At 38.5% G+C, this 27,467-nt stretch overlaps 1 protein-coding gene across 1 annotated transcript; it reads right to left on the bottom strand.

The window, feature by feature from the left end:
* Positions 1-1,846: 1,846 nt before the first annotated feature.
* Positions 1,847-27,428, bottom strand: ACTR2 (actin related protein 2). The gene is made up of 9 exons (XM_075147641.1): positions 27,294-27,428; positions 20,909-21,019; positions 15,127-15,342; positions 10,924-10,996; positions 8,430-8,566; positions 7,478-7,627; positions 6,642-6,787; positions 6,101-6,233; positions 1,847-4,868 (listed from the first exon to the last, which is right to left on the bottom strand). Exons 1-9 carry the CDS (start codon positions 27,339-27,341, stop codon positions 4,698-4,700), a joined length of 1,185 nt encoding a protein of 394 aa, XP_075003742.1. The 5' UTR covers positions 27,342-27,428; the 3' UTR covers positions 1,847-4,697.
* Positions 27,429-27,467: the final 39 nt, after the last annotated feature.

Genomic DNA, 27,467 nt, shown 5'->3' with positions numbered 1-27,467 from the left:
TTATTCCTGCAGCTACAGTTTAATTACCATTCCTAGGCTTTGGGGAACAGAGATTTTTTTTTAAAAAAAAAAAAAAAAGGTATGGAAAGGAACACAAGTTCTGCGGTTGGAAGATGCCCCTTAGCATCATCCCAAGTCTCTGCCAAGACTTTTAATATGCTTTACTCATCACCCAGAATAGAAACTGTTTCCCTAATCTTCAATGTTAAGGAATTGCTTTCAAAGGGGAAAAAAAAAAAAATTGAGAAGCAAAGCCCTCTCCTTCCTGAACTACTTCTCCTTGTTTCAGCAGCACCAGAGCAGAACTTGGCACGAGGCACAAGGAAGGCAAGAAGCCCTTCTCCAGCTGTCTGGGCATAAGCAGGTGTGCACTGCAATCCTGTTTTGTGCAGTTGTTAGTTGGGACAACAGGCTGCAACAACAGGTTACAGAAAGGTAAGCTATTTACCTGGAGGACGTTACTTAAAGCTGATCTTAATGTTGTAATGCAGCGAAGGTAAGAGGCAAAATTAGCAGCCTACTCTGAATGGAAGATTTTTTTTTTTTCTTGAGGCCTACAATGGCAAAATGACAGTGACTTATACCACCAGGACAACAAACCAACCCATTTAGAGAGGAACAAGCATCACATGGCAGGGCTCAAATAAAGCAAAATGTTAGTTTGGATTTTAATACTTGCTGAAAAAGTCCAAAACAATTTTTTCTAACACTGTTCTCCTGGTTGCTAGAACACAAGGAAGAGATATATTTGGATTACAAAAAAAAACCCCAAACAACAAAAAAACTAAAACTTGATTTTTCACAGTATTGAAACAGCTAATGAAGCTTGTTTGTGGAAAATAGATGAAGTGCCCTGCAGGGAAGAATTCACTATTGAAAAAGTTGACTAGCAAATGTCAACTGAACTGTATTTAGTCCTTTCCACAAAAAAGCCATGTCAGGCAAAGCAAGCCAAAGGGGAGGAGTAGAGAACATGAATTATTACTGAGCAAAGGTAAAGCCTGATTTTTTTTTTTTCCCCCAAGAATGCACAGTAATGGAATAAAGATCTGGGGTTTGGGAGCCTTTTTTTTTTTTTTTTTTTTTTTGCTATTAAAATCCTGTCTACCTGTATCTAAGATGGCATACGTTTGACCGAGCCACTGAGACAGATGCACCCAGAGCCAAATTGCACATACTGGTTCGCTCTAAGAAAACCAAAGCCATTATCCCTGGGGAACATACATACAGAACAGCATGTACAACGAGCTGGGGTGAAGAGGCTGGTTGAGTTCATTTCAAAAGCCAGATAAACGCATTGCGATTAGTGGGCCAGCCACTAATCCTCACAGCAAGTTGAGAATTACAAAATTTCAGGTGCAAGAGCTGCTTCAAACCAGTGCATCCTTCTAAATGCTACACGTTAACCCCTCATACAGTTCTTCTATCAGTGAAAATGAGGGGTGCGGGTGAACTAGCACATGAGGTTGCAATGCCGAGGAGATTTTTCCTTAACATCATTATATGGCTTCTGAGCTTAGCCAGGGATGCTGAAGTTAAGGGCTCTTCCCATTTTGCAGTAGAGCTTGAACTAGAAAAGATTCCTGTCCAAGGATAAGGATTTTATTTTCTTTTTAAATAAGCTAGGATGGAGGGAGTGGGGTCTTGGCTTGAGAATGGAGTAGGGGTGCTTTTCTCACTCTACAACAGCAATCAATAGGGAATGTGTTATTTTGTCATGTCAGATTTCCTCAGCATAAGCAGCTCATTATAGTTTTGTGATGGAAGTTAAGTTAGAGAAAAACTGACAGAACTGTGATTTCCCAAAGGAAACAAAGCAAACATAATCTACTTTGAAAAAATCTGATTTTATTTTTGTATTGAAAAGACCTGTCAATTTAAATAGATGTTTATTTCCATTCATGGTCTCAACCAGTGCTGTGTGTTAACATTATTCAGAACTATATAAAAAGCCATTTGTGTTACACCGGTTAACATCCTAGAACCCTGGGGGGGGGGGGTTTGAAGCAGCTTAACATTAAAAATAGGATGTTCCCAAAAAACTTACAACTGATGCGGCATCTTCTATTCTAATTTTATAGGAGCTGAAGCATATTGCAAATACAACTCAAGTCGTTTGGTCTTGAAAAAAAAAAAAACAACTTTAAAACCAGATTGCTTTCATAGCAATATTGAAGCTGTCAGCTGACAGAACACACACATACACTCTCGTGTGTGCAAACACACACATGGAGAACCACACTGAGCACAACTGGAACACCCCATTCAGTATTTGGATTACGTATGCGTTCTTCTGAATCCATGATAGCTGTAATTTAAAATTCTAGTTGCCTTTTTTTTTTAAATATATACACAGTTTCCATGGAAACCCAAGATTCTGCACAATCAACTGACACTTATTACTCATGGTGCTGTGAAGTTCTCTAGTGAAAGGGCCAAATTCCAAAACCTTTACTCAAACATGCACATACCGAAGCCAATGAACAGGGGAGAAGATGGTTTAGAAAAGGGGTTGCAGGGTCAAGGTCTAGATTTGAAAAATCACATGACAGATTGTCATTCAAAAAAAGTTTTTAAGTCATTCTTTGGTTTATTTCCATGATTCTCAACACTGTCCGAAAAGCCCAGAGACAGTCACATGAGAAACCATAGCTCTAAAGCAAGCCCACAGCATTTTAAAATCTCGTGTATTAAACGTTCAGAAGACTACAGGAATTCAGAGTACCCCTTACATTCATGTTCCCAAAAATCTAGTAACTGCTTAAGTGCATGCACTGAGGCATGACCGGCATGCCTGCAAATTCATATTGTTCAAGTTAAGAGTAAATATAGCTGCAAAAAACCCCACCCACCTATAATTAAATGGTCATTACTAGCAATACTATAGCGACTGTCTTGTTATTAAAGAAATGCAGACATGGTTTCTGCCTGTTTGGCTCGCTCAGCCAAAAGGAAGCTGTCTGCTCGATTTAGAAAGAAAGCAAATTTTAAGAATCCAAGGGAGTTTAATATTTCCATGTTCCTGGGGTCAATTATTAAGATGTAGACAAATGGCAAGTGTATGAAAGCATATCTCGTACATTCCAAAGTTTGGAAGTCAAAAGCAGATCTTAACTTCCTTATGTTTAAATGTTATGGTAGGCTTGGAAAACCAGTAAGAAGTGATACAATATTTCCATGAAAACCAAAGTAGAACAAAGTCTAACTGGCATTCGTATGCAAGCAGTTTTTGCTATGCTTTATGTAAGGCAGATTTTATTGCAAAGATAGTTACCAGTCTGCTAGTAGGAAGAAAATACAGGCAACTATACTCAGAGAAGGTGGCTGATAATTACTAGTGACAACTTCTATTTTTCAGAACAACTCAGCTTTAATGTACTTTCTGGAAACAGCATTTTCATCACTGGTTTTCACTTCCTTCCCCATCCCATGTTAAGTATCAAAAATCAAGACTGGACAAAATGAATCGTGGATATTTACCAACCAACATCTCCTCATATTCCAATGTTATTTTTAACTGGAACAAATATAGATCATTCTTTATAACCTACTGCCAGTGGTTGTTTATAAATATCTGCTTGCTGCAATAAACACTGGTCATTGAAATATTCATTTGCAGTAACTACTTGGCACTAGGTTAATATATTTGTAAAGTTTAATGGAAGTGCTTCAGATGTACATACAAGCACTTAAAACATCAGACTTTTAAAACTTAGTTTTGGGGGTTTTAATATCTATAGTTACAGTTTTCACAAGCATTTCTGAAAGTATTAAATCTCTTCAGAAGTTTGGAGGCTCCTGTCTCAGCATATCTAAGTTTCTCAACAATTACAGAATAGCTAATTCAACATTCTTGCTCCCTATGCTGAGACAACACGGTACCAAAATTTAGCTATAAAAAGAGGCATTTTTGGTCAGACTGACCCCCAGCTGTCCCTTAACAGAAAAGCAACACAGCTCAAACCTGTCTCCTCCCTCCAGAAAAAGACACCTAAGGCCACAAATTGACATTTGCCAGAATATCAGGTGTTTCTCCGTTTGTGGCAACTGCGTACATGCCCACTTAGAGAAATACAGTATGAAAGCCCCACCACCACCTTTACGGATAAACCACCCCAGAAGCCAGTTTAGGCAGCAGTGCGTATGGAACCACATTACATTGAAACAGTGTGTTAAAGCCATTCCAGCTAGTTAAACTAGTTTCTAACAATGTTTAATCAAAATTCCTAATTGCAGGAAAGAAAAAAAATAATCTTAATGTAGAGAGAGGCAAAAAGATGCAAAGATAACCACCACAATGATCCAATAGCAAAAACTCCTGTTTAAAGGTTTTCTTATGCTAAAAAAGGCACACAACCCCTTGTGAACTAGAGACAAAAGTTAGCAGTTCTACAGCAATAAACCCAGAAGAAAAAGCCTACCAGAATTACCCAATTGCCTACTGGGAAGGAACAATGAAGTAGACAGGCTGCTCTTGCTCTGTTTTGTTTGCAGGGAAGTGGTCAAAATTTAATAGTCAAATTTAGCCACATTAAGAAACATTTAACAAAAGCTACCCCAAGAAACCAGAACAAAACCTGACCTTTGGGTCAAAAGGCCACAGACAGGCCTTTCCATAGCATGTAGCTGAGTGAGTTCAGAGATTGGCAATGAAGGAAAAAAAGCTTTAGACATGTGATGGGAACAAGCTTTGGGATTTATCGAACAGTCACACCAAGCTTCTCCAGCACACGCACTCCCTTTTCTTGGTATTCTTGTCGGGTCATCCAGAAGTTGTCTTTGTCTTTCATGATGTCTGCTAGAACCGCGCCGCCCAAAAACACCATGTGCTTTCGACGAGGTGGATCTTCAATTCGGATCTTAAATTTCTAAGAAAAAGAAAAAGAAACTGTTACTAGGATTCTTGAAACAAAGCCTTTCGAAATAAAATTGTGCTTTCCACCAGAACAATGAAATGGAAACTGTTTAGTGAGAAAAATGCAACCAAAAAACTGAAATGCTAGCATAGGGCACTCTGCGTGAGCTTCCAGCTTGCGCAACCAAAGTAAAATAACTACTTTGCACTGGAAATTAGAGACAGCTATTGACACTTTCCCCGAAATTATACTTTCAGTGTATCCACAAAAAGCCCAGGAGTCAGAATACAAAATTAAAGACCGTATTTTTGCATTTCATGAACATGGTAAAGAGTGAAATACTTCCTAAGCTTCGATGGCTAAAATTATCCGAAGTTACCAGATCATCAAATTACAAAATATTTTAGAATTATACCAAGTTTTAGAAGGGCAGATGGAACAGATTTTAAATTTACACAATCTAGACCAGTTTAACTAATTAATAGTCCCTTAAATTCTTTGATGCTAAAGCTCTAACTTCAAGAGCAAAAATGAGTACAGTCAAAGCTATGTGTGAAATATTGTCTTAGACTTAAAACATTCTGTACAATTGAGTCATTCCATATAGCTGCAAAAGACCTTTAGAGAACACTGTATCAAGAACCAGGGAAGTTCAATTCAGTTCAACATTGGAAACTCCACTCAAAGGAATTTTCTCTGTAAATATCTCCTCCTTGAAAAGCAGATAGCATTACAATGCAGTGTTACCTCTGTAACATGTATGTGGCTGTTGTCTGCTTATCACAGTAACCAATGAACAAGCGAAATTTATTTCACTTGAAGGTGAGAACTCTTACTTTTGAGTATTTCACTTATAGCATGAACCAAAACTTTCACAAATTAAAAAAAAAAATATCATTTTTGCTCAATGATGACTTTAAGGCACAAAAACTCATTAGCTTCTTTTAACCTACATTGCAAGTTGTGCCCTAGCATTTATCAGCCCATTTTATATTCAAACTAACCCAAGACTTCAGGAATTACTTGGCTATTAGCACGGCCTAGAAGGTGGCTTTATTGCAAGTATATAGACACAAGCTACCTATACGAAACGCAGGGGTGTGAAGAACCGAGAGACAGCAATTTTGCAAGTTGCATGGAGGGCCACCCGCAGCTTCTGTCATTCCTGACTACTTGGTTCCCTCTAGTGGGGATTCAGGATAAACCTCGGCCCCACACAAATAAAGCCGCGACTCGGTACCTACCGAGAGTTTTTCCACATCTCCTTTCAGAACTCGTTCCAGGTAGAGCTGTTTAAGTTCCCGCTCCAGTCGCGAAGGCAGCCCGGGGTACATGGTGGACCCTCCAGACAGCACAATGTGCTTGTAGAATTCAGACCTGACCAAAAAAATAGTCTTTCTAGTGGTGTATAGTACACTCTGTAGTACAAGTAGGTACCTGCACATACAGGGGAGTAAATACAAATCTAAAAAAACAGTCACCACACAAAGTCAGACTTTGCACAAGTTTGGCAGACTTGTTCATGCTCTTCCAGGCATCCCAGAAAGCAGCAGTAAAAAAATATTGTGCTTTCAAGATTTTATCCTTGCTCATTCATACCAAAATAGTCACGTTTCCAGACAACCTGTTAAGCTCCAAGATCTCAGACTGAGCCCCACTCCCAGTACACACCCTACCCCAGCAGTGCACCTAAAGCGTCTAAAGCAAAAGATGTTATTTTATTTGAACGCAGTTCTCACGTCACCCCTGCACCCTGACAGAAGATTTTAAGTGTTCTGCTCTTACCTGGTATCAATGTCAGCAGCCTGGATGGTGTTAAACAGCAATTCAGCCACACCGACCCCCTCTACATTGATTAAGTGAGGCTGGAAGAGAGCCTCTGGTGCCTCAAACCGTTCTCCACCAACTTTGATAATCCTGCCATCTGGGAGCTAGTGAAGAAAAAACACCATTTAGAAGACTACTTTTAGCCACTTGGATACTAATCAAACCAAAAGGAAATGACCTACATTGTTCCCTAATGTTTTAAAACAGGAAATTGTTGATAATTGTCACCACTGTAAGAAGTCATTCAGTACTACTGAAAGAAGATACAAATTCTTCAATCGTTATGCAATTTACTTAGAGACATCAGGGACCAGATACATCGATACTGACGTACCAAACATTTCCTTGCAATACAGCTCCTAATATTGATTTAAAAGATGATCTTACAGCAAGACTAATGCTTTCCTGCAAGTTCTTTTCTTCCGTGTGTGATCACAGGAAGTTTCCACTAAGAGCAAGTTTACCATTCTTGTCATAGGTGTCACTGCTAGATGGACGAAGCTGAAACGATCTGACATGCTAGAGTAAGTCCGCTGTCTCTAGAAGTTCCTGTACTATAATATTCAAATTTCAAGGATCTACAATGACAAAAATTAGTACAAAGTCTTATGGAAAATCTGAAAAGGAAAAAAAAAAAGCTTTTAAAAGTTTTCCCAGAACAAGTAATTTGATTCTACAGACTCCTATGTCTGGGAAGTGAGCTACTGCCAAGAAAAATTTAGAAGGAGTCAAAGCTAAATGCTACCTGAATTTAAACCTATGAAGTTTAGGATAAGAAAAGCTGTCTCACTCACCGTGTAGGATTCAACTAGTACTGTGGTCTCTAATGCCAGTTTCTGCTCCTGTTCGATGTTGTATCCCACATAACATAGCTTCTCCTTGATCATGCGAACAGTCTCAAAATCAGCAGAATGGTTGAAAGCATACCCTCGCAGTAAGAGGAGCTAGAGGGAACATAGTAGGTTAGCAGTAAGTGAGAGGAACCGTCCAGATCTCTTTATCAGTAGGTGGGTACATTCAAATACGTATCTTTAAAAGTTCATCTCCCTTTTTTAACTGCAAATTTAGTATTAAGTCAAATCTGTCACAGTGTATCCACGACTACCAGAAAAGTAAAATAGCGGCAATATTTCTCCAAGTGGGAAATCTTCTTCATCATTACAACTTTCAGTATAACTGGTACAAAGACAAGTGAAAGATGACCAAAATAATTCTTATATTTAGGACTTCGTTTCAGAACACTCCAGTTTAATCATAAGATTTGTCAATCCAGAATGTTGCTTATATTTAAAAAAAACCAACCAAACAAATCATCTATAAAACATACTGTCTTATTTAATAATCAGGGAAGAATCACTACGCTATTTTCCACACTGTAAGAAAAAGTCTTTCTGAAAATAGAGGAGTAGAACTGATAGAATACAATTTTGTTTTCATTTTATGTATCAAGAAAGCCAGCTTTTGAGTTTCTCCTTCCCAAATATGGAATAAAATCCCTTCCTACAAGACTGCCACTAAGAAAAAGTGAAGTCTCTGAGTAATATCAATAACATCACACGTGATTTAGATGAGGAAACATAATATGGATAGACTGAAGCAATACAGAGAATACAGGAGTTCTTTATATAATTAACATACGAATAATAAAAGGAAAATGTATAGTGGTTTCTTGCTATCAAGGGATTTTAACTTGAACCAGTGTACCACAGAAACCAGCCCCAACCTTAAAAATTCTTTCCAGCTTACCTTAATGAGGTACCTAGTGATATCCCTCCCAGCGATATCTAACCGTCTGGTGAGATGAGGGAGAGAGAAACCTTCATAAACTGGGCAAATATGAGTTACACCATCTCCAGAGTCCACAACAACACCAGTCAACAAACCTAAAAGAATGGGGGAGGGAAGTACAACTTTTATTAGCACCTTCATAAATAGAGCAGAATGGTAGTGAGTTTAAGATAGGATTTTTCATTGTAATCTTAATAGAACCTCTGTTCTCCCAGTCATCATTTTGGGAAAAGTAGTCACAATTTAAAATTCAGTTATTTCCATTCAGCTGGATTTTAAGCTTAAGGTTATCATAGTAACAAATGCTTTCATATACGTTTTTTAAAAGTATTATCTCTACTTTCTCCTAGATGCTTACAACTCTACCGTTCACAATTTTATCTGGTGTTTTGACATCTTAAATTGCACTCTAATTGAAGAGAATGTCTAAGATCATTAAATGCTTGTTGGGGCACAAATTCCTCCTCAGATTCAGCTGTATATGTGCAACCTTACGTTAATTTCTCAAATATGAAGAAACCTAGAGATATTCAGGCCACAAGTTTACCTTGTTACAATTATTAGGACTTGCTGATTTTGACTGGTATTCAAAAAATAAAACAATGCTTTCATAAGGTAGAGAGTATTTGGACTATACAGCACACATCTAATTTTCTTCCCCACAGAAATAGTGTTAGGCTGAATCAGATCCACTGTCATAGGCTAAAGAAATTAACTCCAGTGAAAAAAGTTTACCATAAAACCATTAAATTCTAAGGTGTACAAAACTGAGATATCATAAGCATATAGAAACAGAAGTTTCTATACTTCACTAACAAAATAAATAAGCAGAATTAATGGTGAAAGTTGATTAGAAAACAGTTTTATAGTTTCTCACAAGCTACCTAAAACAAGAAAATATATCTTAAGGGAACACCTTAAAATAACGAAGGAACGTTTAATATGTAATGGCAAAGCGCATTGGTTTGGCTACTGTAATTTGCTCGGGCTTTGTAAACAGAAGGCAAACAAATTGGTTATTTGCTTCGAATGAACGAAATAACACACCTTGGTTCAGCTGTGTGATCAGATCTTCAGATTTATTAGTGAACTGGAATAACCGCTATGCAAACACAAGTCTTGCAATCGGACACACACAGTAAGGAAGGAAATAGTCACAAGGGACTACACCTAACTCCAAAAGACTGTTGTGAGGAATTGCTAAAGAATTTCCTAATTAGAACTAGGTTTTGATATATAAACCCCTTTGCCTTTAGAAGGCACATGAGCACACAGAATTCCAGGTAAAAGCAACAATTAGTCTTAAGAGAGTTTTAACAGCAGCAACAAAATGTGGTGCACTGAAATGAGGCATGTCTCTGAATTTAGTTTTAGCCACTACTTTAATCTTTAATGTAATATAAATAAGTAGGATGTTTTAAAAGGCTTTTTTTTATTTTCAAAAGCAAATGTTCTATTTACGTGCCACTTCGTTTTTGTATCTTGGAAAGTTTTAGATGATAGTATGTAGAAACGCTGTGGACTGCTCTAAGTTGTTTCACATTTTGTTATTCACAAAATAATTGAGCACTACACAGTAAAATACATGTACAATTACAGCAGAATTTAAAACTCTCTATGTTAGTCAGTTAAATACTTATAAGGAATCAAACCAAAGAAAAAACAAGGAGGGGGGAAAAAAAAAAGCAATAGCACAGATTGCAGCAAATAAAATTAATACCTAGGTCTGCAAAAGTGGTTTTAGTTCAACTAGTTTTAATGACTTGCCTAACAGAACCACTCTTCCAGTATCTCATCACTTTTGCTCTTGGACATAGAAACTATGGTGACATGTTAATGGACAAGGATATTTATGTGCTGCTAAGTGACGGCTAAATACACCAAGCCACTATTAAACAGATATAAGGGGTAATGTTATTAGAACTGATGTGCTTGAGTAACTTCTTAAAATCCTAGATGGGTTGCAGCCAATGGTAGAATTTCTATCGAATTCTGTGAATCTGTAATTTTCTCCTCAGGCCAAGCATCATTTATTCTAGTTTAGCTACAGCAAAAGAATCAACATTTTTTTTGAACGGAAAATAGTGCAAAAGTCACCTAGCCATCTTCCTGAAATTCACTTATGGTAATAAATTCTTCCCTTACCAGAAAATCAAAAGCACATCATTAAGACTTGATGCCAAAGGCTAAATGACTACACCCTGAAACAATGACAGTTTTGATAAACCAGGTTTTTGTGTTTACAAGCATGTCTCCACAGTTGGTTCATGAAAATAACACCAACAGTGGTACCTATTAATAGTTCCTCAAAACAAAAAGCAAGCCCGTAAGTCAGAGCTGAGCTTACTTACAACAGCGTTAAATTAAGCCCAAGACCCGTTAATACCATATTAGTACTTTGGCTCAGCAACACATTTATAAACTAAACAGATTTTAAGTTATCTTTGCCTACCTTGAGCATACAAAGTAAGAACAGCCTGAATGGCTACATACACCCCAGAAAACTGGTATGTCTCAAACATAACCTGTAAGATGAAGGCAAAAGTTAAAGTCCAAAACAGGCCAAATACTTAAAAGAAATTTCATAGATGTTTGAAAACTGTATTTCTAGAATTCTGTATTTTTGCTAATCAAAAACACTTTCCAAGAAATTTCATCACACAGATTCTACACAAACATTAGAAACATACTTGCTTTATGGCAGTAAGTAGTACATTCAGTTCTATAGCTTACCTGTTCACACAAGACGAGCCATATGAAATATTCCACATCCGTTTAGCAATGAAAGTGAATACTTAAAAGAAACCCACACACCAATTTCTGCAGCTTTACTAAGCCGTTTTCCAAAGTGCTTAATGAGTGGGAGGCAGTACTTGTAGACCAGCCAAGTACTTCATTACTGAAGTGTGACTTGGGAATGAAATGTTTGTTAAAGGTGTATGCTCTAAATCTAATGAAGTTCAGGGGGTTTTTTATTCTTTATATCAAGCCCTACAGACTTTGTACAACTGCAGACTATGGCAAGTAAAGACCAAACAGACTCCTACGCATATGGGTCTAGAATAAGCCCAGCGTCACAGGTTGTTCTCTGCATCTGGGCCGCCTTCTTCCCTTCTTTAAAGCACAACAGACTTCTAGAATTAGTGCAAAATCCACTACAACTGAAATAGTACAGGTAGGGCTAACTCTGTTACTACATACAGAAAACCACAGATTTGCAGAACGCCTACTGAAACATGAAAAGTAACTGCCTGTCTTGTAGACTAGGTTCCCCTAACCACTAAACTAGTTTCAGTGAAGAAAGAGTCTAAGATTAAAGGATGCAGAGTTTATAGGATCTTGCCTTCTTTATAAACACAAAAAAAGGCCAAGTAAACAAATCATACTGTACAGCAGTTTTCCCCTCAAAATGCTTTACCAGGAAAAACGGATGAACTCTGATTATTCCAGCATATACAGAAGTTTTGCTTTTGCTATTCTGCAGCTTCCTGAGCACTTCTGCAACTTCTAGGATTAGAAACTGATTAAATCCTAAGTACTCCCACAGCTCAAGTAAAAGATATCTAAATATTTTTAAAGAAAAGAAGCTGATGCCTGGCAATTTTAGAATTCTAAACTATTTAAAGAACCTCCTCTGTTACAATAGCGTGATTTTAAACGGCTGGCCCATATCAAAAAACCTGATCCTTGCAAAGTCAAGTTAATTATTTCATAGCTGTATTGAGCACACCGCAAAACCCCTGGGGAGACTGATGCCGCCTTTCTCGGGACATTTGCTGTGAGCACGCAGTATAGCAGAAGTCAAGAAGAAAGGAACACATAGGGGGTGAGCTGCAAAGCACCCTGCCATGAGAACATCACACTTCGGGTTTTTATAAACCCCCCATATGAACTGGGTAATATAAAAGGAAATTTAATACAGTAGTCAGGTGCACGGGCTAAGAAGGAGCAAGACGTTACAAGGCTGGCTAGCAACTTCCGTAATGGCCACAATTTAGCACATATACGCAATACCTTCAGAAACAAGAAGCAGAAGTGTCTGCCAGAAAAGGAACAGTTGAAAGGGCAGCAACTCAAAAAGAGATCCCATTTGAGTAGTCGTTGTCTAAAATCAGCACTATTCCAATGGATGAGTCCTTCAAACAACCTGAGTGCTTTCAAAATGAAAAACTAATTTAAGAAAAATCTAAATTATCATCTTCATACAGCAAAATGAATATTCAAACAGCATTAGTTACTGCCTTCACATGTTGTACTAAACCCTAGAAGCACTGCAAAACCCTTTTATAACCTATATGCAGGCCTTTGGGGGGTTGTTATTCTTTCTTCCAAGACATCTAGGTCTGTCCTATTTGACATGAAAAATGCCTTGACACGGGACATATATTTGTTAATGTATAAGTTAACAAATCTTAAGACATAAACACTGAGCAGGATGTTCTCCTGAAAAGATTCTTCTTCTCGTGACAGCAGCTTTTGGATTATCTACAAAGTGATGTTCTAATTTGGCATAGAAAGGAAGAACTAAAAATTGGGAAAAAAGATAAAGAAAACTAGTTTGGGATTAGAAGTGACTGCACTAGAGTATCTCTACACCTACATGATATGCTATTACAGTCTTGGCTGCTCCTGAGGGTATTACAGAATGAGAATGCAGCAGATAACTAGAGACAAACAAACAGCAAACAGTCAGTCAAGCTGAGAAGCAACCAGTGTCTTTCATGCTACCAAAGAAACAGCACTTTTAAAACATATATTTTACAATATAGCTGTCATGTGAACACTCGCTGCTGTTACTATGTAGCTGAGTTTGATGGAGCGATGGGGTGAGGAAGGAGAATTACTGGAAGTAAAATGAAGTACAGCGTATATAATTATCTATCATCTTGATATGGTCCAGATGACTAAGCTATTCTTTTAAAATGCTACTGCACTGTATCACAAAATGCAGAGACGTTATTGTGCTTACTGCAGGCTTTAGGAAAAATCTTAATTCAGTCCTCTGCTTCATACTGGGCTGGCCTCGCTGAAAAGGAGGAGTCCGTGTCAAAAATGGAAGAGAGGAGTATAAATATGTGGCAGTTAAAAACTAAATATTGCTAGTCTTCCTAACACTGTGATCCATTAAAAATATTAATAGAAACAATGAACTTCTGTTTAACTCAAATTTAAATTTACAAAAATGGATTCTAGTTCTCCCTAATCCTCTGGATCATGATTAAGTATCTACAATCTCTACAGTGGTTTAAAAAAGCAAATGAGGCAATACAAATATTTTATCAGACTTCAGAAACCATACCAAACTCTTCAACTTATGGTATAAAATTACTCAGTCCCAGAATAACTAAACCCCAGCCTTTTGTGTTTAACCGGAAAACAGAAACAAGAACACTATTGTAGACAGCTGAAAAGCAAAGAAGCCTGAACAGGAAATTCATCCACTCCTGCTACATGGAGGCCACCCAGAATAATCTGCTATGTCTATCACACCACAGCTGACTGATACACAATAGACGGTATTACTAATGTTGCATTACATAATACTTAGGTAATAGGTCCCTAATGTCCACAATTGCTAAGAAATGCTGAATTTAGCTTGTACAGTTTGATTTTTTTCACTTTAGTTTTTCCAATTTTGCTATACTTCACTTGCCCCCAAGTCATTGAAAGAAAAGATTAGCGCAAATATATTCACTGCCACATTGCAGAAAGCACTACTGTAACTGTGACAACAAAAGGATTTTAAAGGAAAGGTCAGCAGGTAATGATAAAGGTAAATTCTTATTAGACTAAGCAACAGATTTGGGAAAAAAAATATATATACACAAGCTTTCATATTCAAAGTTCTGATAAATGGATAAGGTTTCAGACTTAGAATCCATTTTTCCTGCTCTACCAGCTACTCTAACACCACATTTTTTAAATTACGTTTGTTACACTGAATACTTACATTAATTAAAAATACCTATGATGCTTGAGAAAAAAAGCAAAACGGGAAACTAAACTTTTTGTTCTCGTCAAACACTACTGCTCTTCAAAATCGAGTATTTGTCACATGGTACTACAGCTAAACAATATATATCTGACAATCTACATTAACACAAGGTTCAGATGGAGCTTAGGTCACCCAGGGCACCACTCTGAGATCGAGGATCCAAGAACCAGGCTTTCCTTCTTAGAAGGCTTTCATTGATAATCCCTAGCATTAATCAAAGATTAGTGAATTGGTTGTCATCACACCTTTGTCTCAACTACCTCCAACAACACAGCTCCATCTGGTAAGCATCATCTTGCTCAAGCCTCAATCTCCTCTGAAGCATTACTGGCTTACAGAAGTCCAAGTCATTTAAAGTAATTAACATTCATCCAATAGCTAGTAATCAATATATCTTGGATACATGAAGATAAACATATATTTCCAATTCTGTGTTTTAATGGTGATATGGCTTGAGACAAGAAGCCTGCTTATAGCTTTTGAATGAGATCAGCTTGTTTGAATTTAATGACAGTGGCCTTCATGACTATGGCTGAGGATGAGTTCTGGTTAGAAAACAGGAGAACTGCTTTGCCTCAGACAGTTACCAGGTGTTCCAAGAAGTTAAACTCTCTAAGTGATGCTTCAATGACAGTATATATCAGTTTCTACTCGACATACCTCCACGATCTTCTCCCTGTTTTTAGTTGGATTCATGGGAGGTTCTGTGAGTAGTATTTTACAATTTTTTGTGTCAATATTAAGTTTTTCTGGTCCAAATGTGTAATCCCAGAGGTGCTTCATATCATCCCAGTTCCGAACTATGCCATTCTCCATTGGATAATTCACTTCCAGCATTGAGCGTAATTCACTTGCTTCATCACCAACCATGAGATCCTGTAAAATTTTAATACAGAAACATGTCAGTGCTTGCAAAGTTTTCTAAACACCAAAATCCTCAAAATGACAGTGAATTGCTCCAGCCTGTGTCCAACTGTGTTTTTAAACAATGCCCACATTTTAGAATCACTTTCAGGTACTTAGGAGAGAAGTAGAATATATTTCGTGTAGTATTTAAATTTGGCTGTTACCCATCCCAAACCTTTTCCAAAATAAACTCTATTAATTAACCTTAGACAAACCAATAAACCCTGTTACAGCTAGATACTACAAAGACCTTTATAAGTACAGATGTTTCTCCACAGACACCTCAAAAATTCTTTTATCAAATACTAATTTCTAAGGGCTGAGATGCAAAATAGGACATAAGGGTAGTAGGTGGGATTGGCAGAATATTTTTCCATGCATGTTGCAAATTTCTGTGCACAATACCAAAAAAGGAATAATGAGGGGTGAATAAGCATACCAAACAGTAGCAAAAGCAAATAAGAGATTAGGAGTTCCACACCAGACATTAAAAGAAACAATGGTTTACATATTGCCTATGTCAGTAGGGTGTGAAGAGACACATCTAAATATAAAATATACCCTTGCCTGTCCCATGCCAAAAGTCCCAAGCCAAAAACCCCAGTAATGCATTCTTACACAAATACAACCAACTAATGCATAGTTTGTATAGTCATTTCACACTGATTAAGCAATCTGTTTATTAAAGTTAGTTATGCAAACACTGCACATTCAAATTAGTAACATCATATCTTCTCCTTTCCCACGTATTTCCCAGAGGAAGTAGGCACAGTAAAATCTTAATCTTTGCTCTCTATTATATCCCATACTTTTCAAAAGAAGCCTTAAGTGACTTGCTCATATTTAGCCTATAAGAACATATTTCTAGGTACCAATAGCACTGTTTCCATACTAATATATTAATTTAATTGCAAAAAAACCCAGCTGCTTCATACAAAAATATGCCACTGCAGTTTGCAGTTACTGTGGCACAGAAACCTTTGAAGCGAGGGTTACTCAATCTACTATTCAATGCTGGGGGAAAAAAGATGCACAATGAAAAATCCAGCATCCGGTTTATGATGCCTTTTTTTAGAAGTAAACTAAACAGTTACTGTTGACTATATAAAAAGGAAGTTAATTGAAAATAGTTTAAACCAAACCATTCCTTTTCCACCCTCTCTCACTGACAAGGCGTTTCATTTGTTTTCCCTTGCACAGTAGGTCACACTTCAGTTATCTCAACTGTACAGAAGACAAGACTCTAACATTTTAGATCAAATGTACTCTAGTGAAACTGTACTATGAAAACTCCACCACGCAGCCACATTACTCCTGAGAATTTAAGACGACAGAAACTCCACCAGTTAGAAGAATCGGAAGCTTTTTTTGTGCATTGTGTTTTGAGGCTCTATGCTACCGAACAGGGCAGCCCAGGAAAAGCTGCTCTTCAAATATGCCATAGAAGTTGTACAAAACTTTCACGTCCTTTTAAAACCAAGTTAAAGGGCAGAACAATTGTTCTCGAGAGCACACTAACAAACACGCGCACTTGGCAGGTGAAGAGGAAGGAGGACAGCACAACTGAATTTGCAGAGAGGAACCAGTATCATGACATCCAATGTTTCCACCACTTTGGTACTCAGTAATATTTGTCTAACCAAAATCTGAAAGTTTTTTCAAGCTCTTCGTTGTAATGTTAAATATAGCAATATCTACTGTTAAAGATGCTGAGCTCATGTTTAAGAGTTATTCTTACATCCTGCAAAACTAGAGCTTATGTAGCATTTAGAAGCAATACATAAAATATTCTCATGAATTAGTTGCTAGTAAACCAAAGCAATGAACAACGTTCAAAATAAGTATGTATTCAAATGTAGAATGTAGGACAAGACAAAACAATGAAAAATAACATAACAGCTACTAGGTCCCATCAAGCAAAAATGGTAAACAAGCAGCACAGGGGCACCTCACTTACCATCTTTTTGTTATTCTACTTCAACAGGTCAAGAAATGTGAAGAAAGAAGGTAGAAGCAAGAAAGTCAGAAAAGGCCTAAATGAAATTCTCAAATTATTTTAAGTACACAGTAGAAATAGGCTGAAAAGAGATGCATGTACAGCGGGATATGATCTGAGTTAGTTTAGTTAGGGCCAAGCTAACATTCTCAGGATCTCAGATTAAAATGTCTCTTTAAAGGAAGCTATTGCTACATGTCACTGGCATGTCATGTTTATGCATCTCACATTGCAAACAAGATCAGTATATCTGCCTCTTTCTCATAAATAGGATTTTGTGCATACATATTCTGCAACACTGGAGTTTTACCCTGGGCAAGGCATTTATATGAACTAGACAAGACTCTGCACAAGGTATTTGACTATAACTAGCTCTGACAAATGCTAAATTTAAATTTTGTTTTAAATATTCCGCTTTATAAACCCAAGAACTGAAAACTATAACATAAAAGTATTCACCTATAAGCAGACTAATCTGTTCATATAGCATGGAACAAATACGCCAAAAGAATCAAATGAGAGATATTTACTTAAATTATGGCATCTACTCTCAGAATGGAAATAAGCAATCATGAAGTGCAGTAATAAGAACAGTGTCTCAAAGCTCCTTCCCTATAGCAAGCTACGGAGGTAGGAAAATAAGATAATTAAAGCAGCCGGGAAACACTATGAGAAATTTTAAGTGTATGTGTACAAACATTGTCCAAAATTATACTAAAGCCATTTCCACAATTAAGATTTTTCCTCCTTCGATTAAATTTACTTTGAGTCGTCTAAACTGTCAAAAGCCATAGGATAACTATCAGTGCCATTAAGGCAAATCTACTTATTCTGCAAATTGATTCAGAGGAAAAGTATGTCGTTTCTGGCAGCTGCCTTTGGACAGGCGGTACCAAAGAGGCTGGTCAGCATGTGGCCCTCTTTCTCGCTTCAAATCCAGAGAATGACCTTCTCCAGGCTGTCTTTGGTAGAAACTGAGCAGAACTGTAGGACATGGACTATGGCTCAGCAGGTCACTGGGTCTGATCTGCCCTAAAATCCTAATTGTTTTAACCAAAGCTACTCATCAGTCCTGCCTTCCTAAGAAGGTTATTAACCCCCAAACCTGCTTCAAAGATTAGTAAATAGAAACTAAGAGCAGCATCTATGCTTCTGGTTTTAGAGTTTTAAGATTGCAATTTTAAGTAAAATAATCCCAGTAATAACTGAATTTTTGTGTTTATGTCCTGAACTGGGGATTCTTCAGTAGGAGAAAAAGCTACATCCCTGCTACTGGCTGAAATGAGAATCCAGAAAGAAAACATGGACAAAGCAACTTGAAATTGGTAACTCAATAGATGGATGATAACCACTGTTTTGATCAGCTTCCAGACTCTTTTCACAGAGTTTCTGAATTTCACAGGAATGACAGCTTTTCCGAATAGTTTTGAAAAGTTAAACTGATAATCTTCCTGCCAGCTTTCTTTACTCAATTTTAAACTTATCCTGTAGGAATTTGCAGTGAATAGCTAGATTAAATTTTGGCATAAAACTCATCTGCTAAAGTACATTTTTTTTTTAGGAAATCTGCAAGAATCTCACAAAGAAAAATGGCACTCACACTTAACAAGTCTTCCTACTGTATTATCCTACTGGGATAGCCAAAGTATCTGTGGCAGGGATTTCTTCTCTTGATACACTGTTTCCTTAAGAAAGAGTGACAAGCTATTATAGGCAAATGCTATAAAACTTCTAGGAAGAATCCAGACACAGTTTATACTCTCTAAAATACACCCATGCCCGTCTTCTGCATGCTCAAGCAGAAGACGGGCAACGCACGCGAAATTACAGTTTACTGGTTCTTTCGCACTGATCTCATAGCAATTAACCACTTTACCTCCTATCTTTCCAATTCAACAGTGTCATCCGTAATGATATTAAACTAAGTTATCAGATAATCAGAGGATACCAAAACTGGCAGGACAGGCTGTATCAGAACAGCTGGAAAGAAAACACGACTTCAACAATGACATTTCATGCAAGACAATTTTTCTTGGACTTAAGATTTGTAAATCACTGCATAACTTTGATAAAACCAGGACCTCCTTAAAGAAATTATCACATTAAGTTCAAGTAGATATCCAAAGAAACACCTCTCCCCAAGTCTTGCAAGAGAAAGGAAGATGTTTTCCTTCTCCTTCAAAAACTCCTATCTACTGTGAAAGGGAAAGATCTCCACCCTTTCAACTATCGTTTCAACCAAATTGTCCTAGCTGCCACAAGGTAAGCAGTATTGCAATATTTTTTTTTTTTTTTAAAAAAAAAAAGGGTATTTTGGAAAGGTCTGATGTCTTTCATCCTCTTGACTTCCCAGTATGGCCTTCTGCTGATACTACTAACTTTTTACAGGCAGCAGGAGAAATCAGGTAACTGAAGTTCTTTTTGTTGCCCATAGGGTTCTGAAAATAAGGAACAAGACTGGGCAGATTTTTTTTTTCCTTTTACTAAGCTGCTGCTCAGAAGCAACAAGGAAAGCAAAATTGAAAGCCTGTACATGTGTGGTTCTACTTGACCCTCACTGGCCTAAGTGAGGGCTTCTACAGTTCTGCGTCGCCTCCTGCTTCTCCCTCAAGTTCCTGCTTCTGCCTTGCTCTCAAACTGGAGCTTGCACAATTGTCTGGTAAGGCAGTCAAAATTTTACCTGACAAAGAAATCACTCTTTTTCAGCTGGATCAGCTCACTGAAGTGGCTCACCACATGACTGCACAAGCAGTATGACCAGCACAAGGTGAAAATGAGTGGCTAGAAGCAAGAAGGGAGGATGTAACCGCAGCAGGGCCAAGACATTTACTGAAGCCTGTATTGCTGAAGCAACTATTAATATCTGAAGCATTACTCTGTAATTACAAAATAAACCTCCCCAGACTTCAGAAAAAGATTCTCAAACAGTGGTCCCCCCCATTCCAAGCTTGGAATAACATCCCAAGACAAAGTAGCCCGAATACAGCCTCTCCATCTCTAACTGGTGTGGAGTACCTATGTTTATCAACATAGATAAGAAAAAAAACCAAAAACAATAGAAACAATGAAATGCAAACACAACCAAGGTTAAACATCTCATACAAGATCACAGATGATCAACTGTGAGTAGAAAGCAAACAGTATAGAAAGACCTGGAAGCTCCAGCAGTTCTTCAGCATTGTCTCAGAATCACACAGCACAGCTCGGTGACAAACGTCACCCACTTCGGTCTGATTTCTGCCATCTAATCTTGACGTCATTTACATATTGGCATTTGAAGCCCCTTCTTGCCCAGAACCACTCGAGCCCTACCTGCTGCCTCCTCAGTTGTACTATATGAAGGCCTCCAGTGCTTTAGATTACCCTCTTAGTACCTTTGTAGTTTGTGACAGGCTAAAACCCGATACAGAAATGAATCAAGAGATACTGAAACAGCATAAAGGGGAATTAAGGAAAAGGCATTGCCAAACATTACGTAAGTCAAAAGCTGCCCTAAATATTTTTATCTCTCAGAAATGAAAAATAATGAAAAAAATTTACCTTGATTTCAATGTTTCCCACTTTAGCAGTTGATCTTATAATGGGTCTTCCAACCAAAGCTGGAAAAATGTGCTCCGGAAAATTTGAGCCTGCATAACCACATTTCACAAACTGAAAAGGAATAAATAATTTTATTAGAATATGCATTACTTTTGTTTACCAATAGAAACCTGGTTTGAGGTAAAAAATTAAAAGCCCAAATTTAAGAGCATGTGTCCCACTGAAAACCAATTGGATTTATACTTTCAAATCAATTTTACACATTTCAGATGATGTGTAGATCTGTAAAACTGAATTAAAGTATTTTCCAGAATGTTTTCTGAATCAGACTATCAGATTTTTGAGAAACAGTATTAAAACGACTAAGTACATTGAGCGGTGTAAAAGAGTCCAGTGTTTGAATTTAGATTTCCTGCCACTCCATGAAAAAGTGCTCTAGCAGCCTGAAACCCATCATTTTGTAACGGATCACCTTATAATGAGTACCCAATGAGACCAAATTAAATTGCCTCTCCAATTAGAGCACGCAGTAGCATAACAAATTACACACCAGAAAAAAACAAAACCTTGTGAATTCAGGTGTTATGCTGTTATAAAAAGTGTTTAACAGTGAACTAGCAGATAGTCTATGCAATTCAGATGGATTTCTCAGAGTTTCATAATTTTCAGGATTTCTTTTAAGGATAAAAATATGACTTTGCAGTAAGCACTTGTAAAACCAACAGCACAACCAAAACCTCAGCTGATGGTAGTTCACACCAAACAGGATACTCTGAAAGAGTGTTTGTTACCCAAACATGTACGAAGGGAAGCTTTATATCATTGGGTCTGAAGATACTATATCCACCAAGAAAACAGTGAGGATTAACTGAGCATTAAAAAAAAACAACAAAAAAAAAACCACAACCCAAAAAAAACCCCAGTCACTAGAGGAAGCTCAGTTGTAAAACAAGAACTTCAAATGTGCCAGGAAGAAGTTACAATTTTAGCTCATGGGGATCAGCAAATTACGCTCTTTAGCTATCCTACTCTGATGTTCACATATCGTACTCTGATGTTCTGCCCGCAGTTCACATAGAGCAGGCTTCTCTTTTTTTGATGCATACTTAGCATACTGTGCTACATCAACATGCCAGAACAACATCCTGCAGTCCCAAACTAAACATTACGCATTTTCATCTGCAAAATTACTCAACCATCTAGGTGTAACAGCAGTAACACAGCATCACAGGATCATTCAGGTCAGAGAGGACCTCAGGAGCGCTCTCATCCAACATTGGGCTCAAAGGAGTCAACCTGAATTCAGACCAGGTTGCTTAGGGCTTTGACCAGTTGGGTATTGGAAGCCTCCAAGGACAGACAATTCACAACCTCCTTGGGACCCTGTCCCAAAGCTTAATTATCCATTTTCAGGTTGTATTAAAAGCCATCTGCTAGAATTTCCAAAAAGTTCACCGAGTTTTCTGAAGTGAGGTCTGAAGACTGCCACTGAAACAATTACCACAGCAAAGAGTACAGCTAATTGCAGCTGAGGGGAATTCTGCCATTACACTAACAGTAACATGAAAAGTCCCTTCTGTTGCTTTAAATTATTCGCCTTACTGCAGTAAAAAGGGCACCTGTTTTGGAAAGAAATTTATAAAGCCAGTTACAGAAAGAGCCAAGAGATATTTTAATTAAAGTTGGGCTAATACAGGGGAGAAGGGAAATTTTTTTGCTTTTTGTGACCCTAATTTCTTTCACCCATTCAGTGCTTGCTGTCTCCGAAGGCAGAGCTGTTTGGAATACCTGAGGAATGACACTGTGTATACAACTCATTTTGCTCATTCTACTTCAATCCATGTTCTTTGAAAAGGCAAGTACTTATCAACTCTTTTGCTTATATTAAGGCCAGAAGTACCTAGGAGTTACATAGATCTTATCTGTGTATTCAAGAATGCAATGCTGCTATGAGAAAGCAAAGAGTAGCCACAAGCATTTTTGGATCACTCTACCTGAATACACCAGAAGACTTTACCAGAAGTTTTATACCAGAGGAAACATGAGACATTTTGAAGGACCGAGCTGAGTCCAAATAATGGTGTCCAAATTAAAAAAAAAAAAAAAAAAGCTCTCTTTCAGAGTTAGCAAATCACAGCATTCAGGGCAATCACACAATTTTTGTTGCAATTACAGTATTTAGGTATGTTTGTTATAAATTTCATTGTGCAGGACCTGGACCTGGTCAAGCTAGAAGGAAGTTCTATAAAACAGGCCATACAATCCCACCCTGCAGCTTCGGGTTTCATAAATTGTCCCGAGTACAACCATAAGTACCTCCAGGTAGCCCACGCACCTTTACACCCATATATTTGCTTACAGCTTTTCCTCCTTTTCCTTCCCCAGCATGAAGCAACTTCCCTACCAGTCATCACCAACCACATTGGTCAAAAGAACTAACAGGACCAGTAACATCTCAATGAATTTTTACAACTGAAGCTACTGGAACATCCCTCAAGAAGCTCCACTACCCACACTTTTAAATTCTGCCAACTGGGCAAATAAACCCCGAGATTTATATAGCAACCACTGAGACACGCGACTGAAACAACTACTGCACAAAATCAGTAAGTGTTTCTTAGCCAACCTTAAAAATACCTCTTGAAATCACATACAACTACGCTGACCTAGAAAATGCCAACCTACAAAAATACTATTTGAACTGTAATAGTAACTTCCAGCTCCTTTCCACGTTAAAGCCTTGCCACACCTTCCCGTGTAGTTAACAATGTTGGCAATTAATAAATCCTCGATTTTAAAAGCAGACTGTCATTTCTTCAACCAGCCTAAAACACAATCAAAACCAGATTTAATCTATGTGAACTACAATGAGCAAGATTAAGCTTGGACGTTCACGGTCTGTTCCCAACCTCTTTCAGGCCAGAACAGAGAGCCTTAAAAATGACATTTTTACAGTCTGATAAACTCAACAGAAGATAGATGGGGCAAAATTTTAACTCTGTCTCTTCCCCTTCAAATTTGAAATTTACCCCCCCAGGCTACATGAAAATTTGGTGAAGATGAGAACAAGTCAGCCTTGTACATCAGCTTCCCCATCAACGAGCATTCTCCCTGACATGATATTGAATATTCAGTGGTTCGGTAGGTTTGTGATGACATAACATTGAAAATTATGGCTGAAGAACCAGACTCGGTAACACTACCAACAGGAAATGCACCTAGGAAACACAAATATATCCATATAATAGATCTTGAACAGTTTTAGATTTTTGAAGGGATACAGGAAACGTAAGATACTTCTCCCTTCCTCACAGAAGATCCTTCAAAATCTTCAATTAAATGTTATTAACTGCAGTAGTTTGGAATATAATCAGCTTCTCTCTTCCAGTGCCAGACATTAAATACTCACTGTTCTTTCCACTCTCAATTTGAAACCTTCTAATAGAAGTATAGCGCACTTGTTTCTCCTCCGTCCCTTATTGTGTACACCCCTTGGAACAATTATAAAAAAATTTCAGTACAATGCTTAGTATACACTGTATCTTGAACAGTAACACTAACACTCAATGAATTTACGCATCTCTGTAAAGCAGCCGAGTTCATCATCATTCATCTTTGCATGCATTTGCTATACATTCAGAATGTTTTAAGAATAGCTACTTAGCTTGCCTGTGTGCAAGACCACGTATGTAAGAAATTTTACCATATATAGTTTCTTCTCCATTTCACTGTGGTTTATACCGACTCTTTCACTTCCTACTGAGTCATCAAACAGTAAGAACTTGTATGTATAAGTATTCTTTCAAACGAAAAGAATGAGGAAGCTCACAACAGGTCACGTGACAGGTTTTAAGATGAATACTAATATTCTTATCAGGTCTCTGTGCTTGATTCTTTCCATTGATGCAACTCTCAAACAAAAACCCTAAACACAATTAGAGCAATTTTACAGGCCACTAAGTAACTTATCATTTGTCCTATACTAATAAGAACATCCATCTCTAATGCTTTAGACCTTTAAGATGCCATTGCCTGCCTCTCTGCTACACTACATGTTGCAAGAACTTCCTTCTAGTCACCTCTTCCTCAAAGATTGGTTGCAGCCAGATACATCAGAAGTCCTATTGCAGCATAACAAGAACAGTAAATTTCAAAGACAAGCCTAAAGTTAAAATCACATCTGATTTTTCTAAAGATATTCTCCATTTTTATGTAATATTTCTGGCACCTGGCAAGAGATTTAATTTCAATCGTGGTTTTAAGTATGACATATCACAGTGTAACAGAAATCATTCTGACATAAAGCAGCTCTTCTTTGTCATACAGAAAAATATTATTATAAAAATAGTGGTTTGACAATATAGGACTATTTGATAATCTCAACACGCAGTTGAGGCTTGAAAGATTTACTCCATGGAACTTTCTTCAAGTTTCATTATCCCAATTTTAGTTCAATTATCCCAATTCAATCTAAATATTTTGAGTTTACTGATTTAACCATTATTCTTGATACTTTGCTTTCCCACACAATGAACTCTGTGGCCAGGGTACTTCTACACACGTTGTTCTGCTCAGAGGCCGAACACAACCCAAAGCAACACAAGCTGAAGTGACACAGGCCCCTCCTCTCGGCACCGCCACGCCACTATAAAGGCACCTTCCACTGTTGGAGTTATTTATATCCTGCTGGTACAACTCACAGAGGAAAAAAATGTATCATTCCAAGATGTCTCTCGATTTAAAAGCAGACACAGATATGTTACACTGTACAAAATCTGTGTTGCAAACACTGGGAAATTAGGTAAAAATAATGGCTTCTACCCCATGCCTCACACCTTACCGAGACCGACCAAAGCACAGCACTCCTGTCACCACCGATACAGCAAACTCAATGATTTATTGTTGCGTAAAGGACCACACTAAAGGATGAAGCTTTAAATTTTTTTTTTGGTTATGGGCCTGACAATATGAGTATTAAACAATGAAAAAAAAAACAACAAAACCAACAAAAAAGCTTTCACGTCCCTTTGTAAGAAGAAAATGGTAAATGCCTTCTTTTTTTCCTTCCTTTTTCTAAATGATAGCGTAAAAAGTGCCCAAAGGCTCTGGACCCCAGCCCTATTAAAGATAATTTTTGCTATAGGAGGAAAACCAAGAAGACATCAGAACTGTCAAACACCAGAACTGTCAAATATGATGTTCTTCTTCCTGAACCGTTCCAATTATTTCAGATGCTAATTGGAAAACCCTCTAATTCAGGATGCTGAATCTCTAACAATAACATCCTTTGTCTCAACTATTCCCTCTTGGGCTTTAAAAAAAAGAATTCTTCTTTATTCCAAGTGTTTATATATTAAAAAAAAAAAAATCACTTCCTTTTTTTTTTTTTGCCATTCAAGAGATCTTTACATGCTGTCAGCTGTGTTAACTCTCCACATAATATTTCTTTACTGGGGGGAACCCTAGATTTCTAAACAAAATTACCAAGGGGAAATATCCACCTATAGCATCTTATCGGTTTGCTTTAAAATGGTATCTTTGTCACTTCCTGCCGAGGCGCCTCAAAGCCTGCGTGCCACTGACAAAGGGGTGAATTTCTAGTGGGTAGAAAAGGTGAAAGGACGGGAAGAAAACCTTTGGAGCTCCCTTGATTAAAAAAATGCCAAGTTTGAGTATGCTGCAGATCAGGAAGGTATTAATGAAAAGCTGACGCTCCATTTTGACCAGTAGCTGCAAGGGAAAAAAAAAAAACAAAAAAAAAAACAAAACCCCACCAACATTTCCCCAAAACTAATAATCCGGCATAGAGAGGACACATCCCTGGTGGCTCAATGTATAATGCGCTCATTCAGAATTTTAAGAAAACGGTATTTTTGGTTAAGTGCCCGTTGCTATGGAGAGCCTGGCAGTAGAGAAATACGATATTCACGGTAAAACAGCAAAATGCCGGGGGCAGAGGGGGGCCCGGCACAATATCCGCGCACCAGAGACAGCACCGCAGACCCCCGACGGTAGATTCTGCTCAGCCGGTTTAGAAATAAGCGAACAACCGGCAAACCGCCGGGATTGGCGTTTTTCCGCGCCGAGCTCCCCCCCGCCCATTCATTCCGCGGGCCCGCACCGACCTCCCGTGCTGCGGCGGCTGCCCGCGGGCCGGGGCTGGCGGAGGGCGGCGCGGCCCTCGCCGGCCCCGGGCAGCGCCTTGGCGCGGGGAGGGGGGGAAGGCGGCCGGGCCCGGTAGCGGCGGCGGCAGGCCGAGCGGGCGCGGCCCGCGGGCGTGCCGGCAGGAAGCCGGGCCGGGTCGGGGGGGGACTCGCCCTGCTTCCCCTTCCCCCCCCACCCCCGCCCCGGCGGCAGGGCGGGTCCCGGGGCCGGAGCGACTCACCCCGGTGCCGTTGTCGCACACCACCACCTTCCTGCCCAACGTGTCCATCCCTGCGCGTCACCGCCGCCCCGCACCGACACAGACCCGGCCGCTGCCGCCGCCGCCCCAACCGCCGCCGCCGGGCCCCCCCCGCCCGCGCGCCCGCCCTGCCGCCCGCCGCGCGCGCACGCCGGA

The sequence above is a fragment of the Calonectris borealis genome, chromosome 3 (genome assembly GCF_964195595.1).
Source record: "Calonectris borealis chromosome 3, bCalBor7.hap1.2, whole genome shotgun sequence".
Classification (NCBI taxonomy): Eukaryota; Metazoa; Chordata; class Aves; order Procellariiformes; family Procellariidae; genus Calonectris; species Calonectris borealis.
This window is presented reverse-complemented; position numbering and strand designations above follow the sequence as displayed.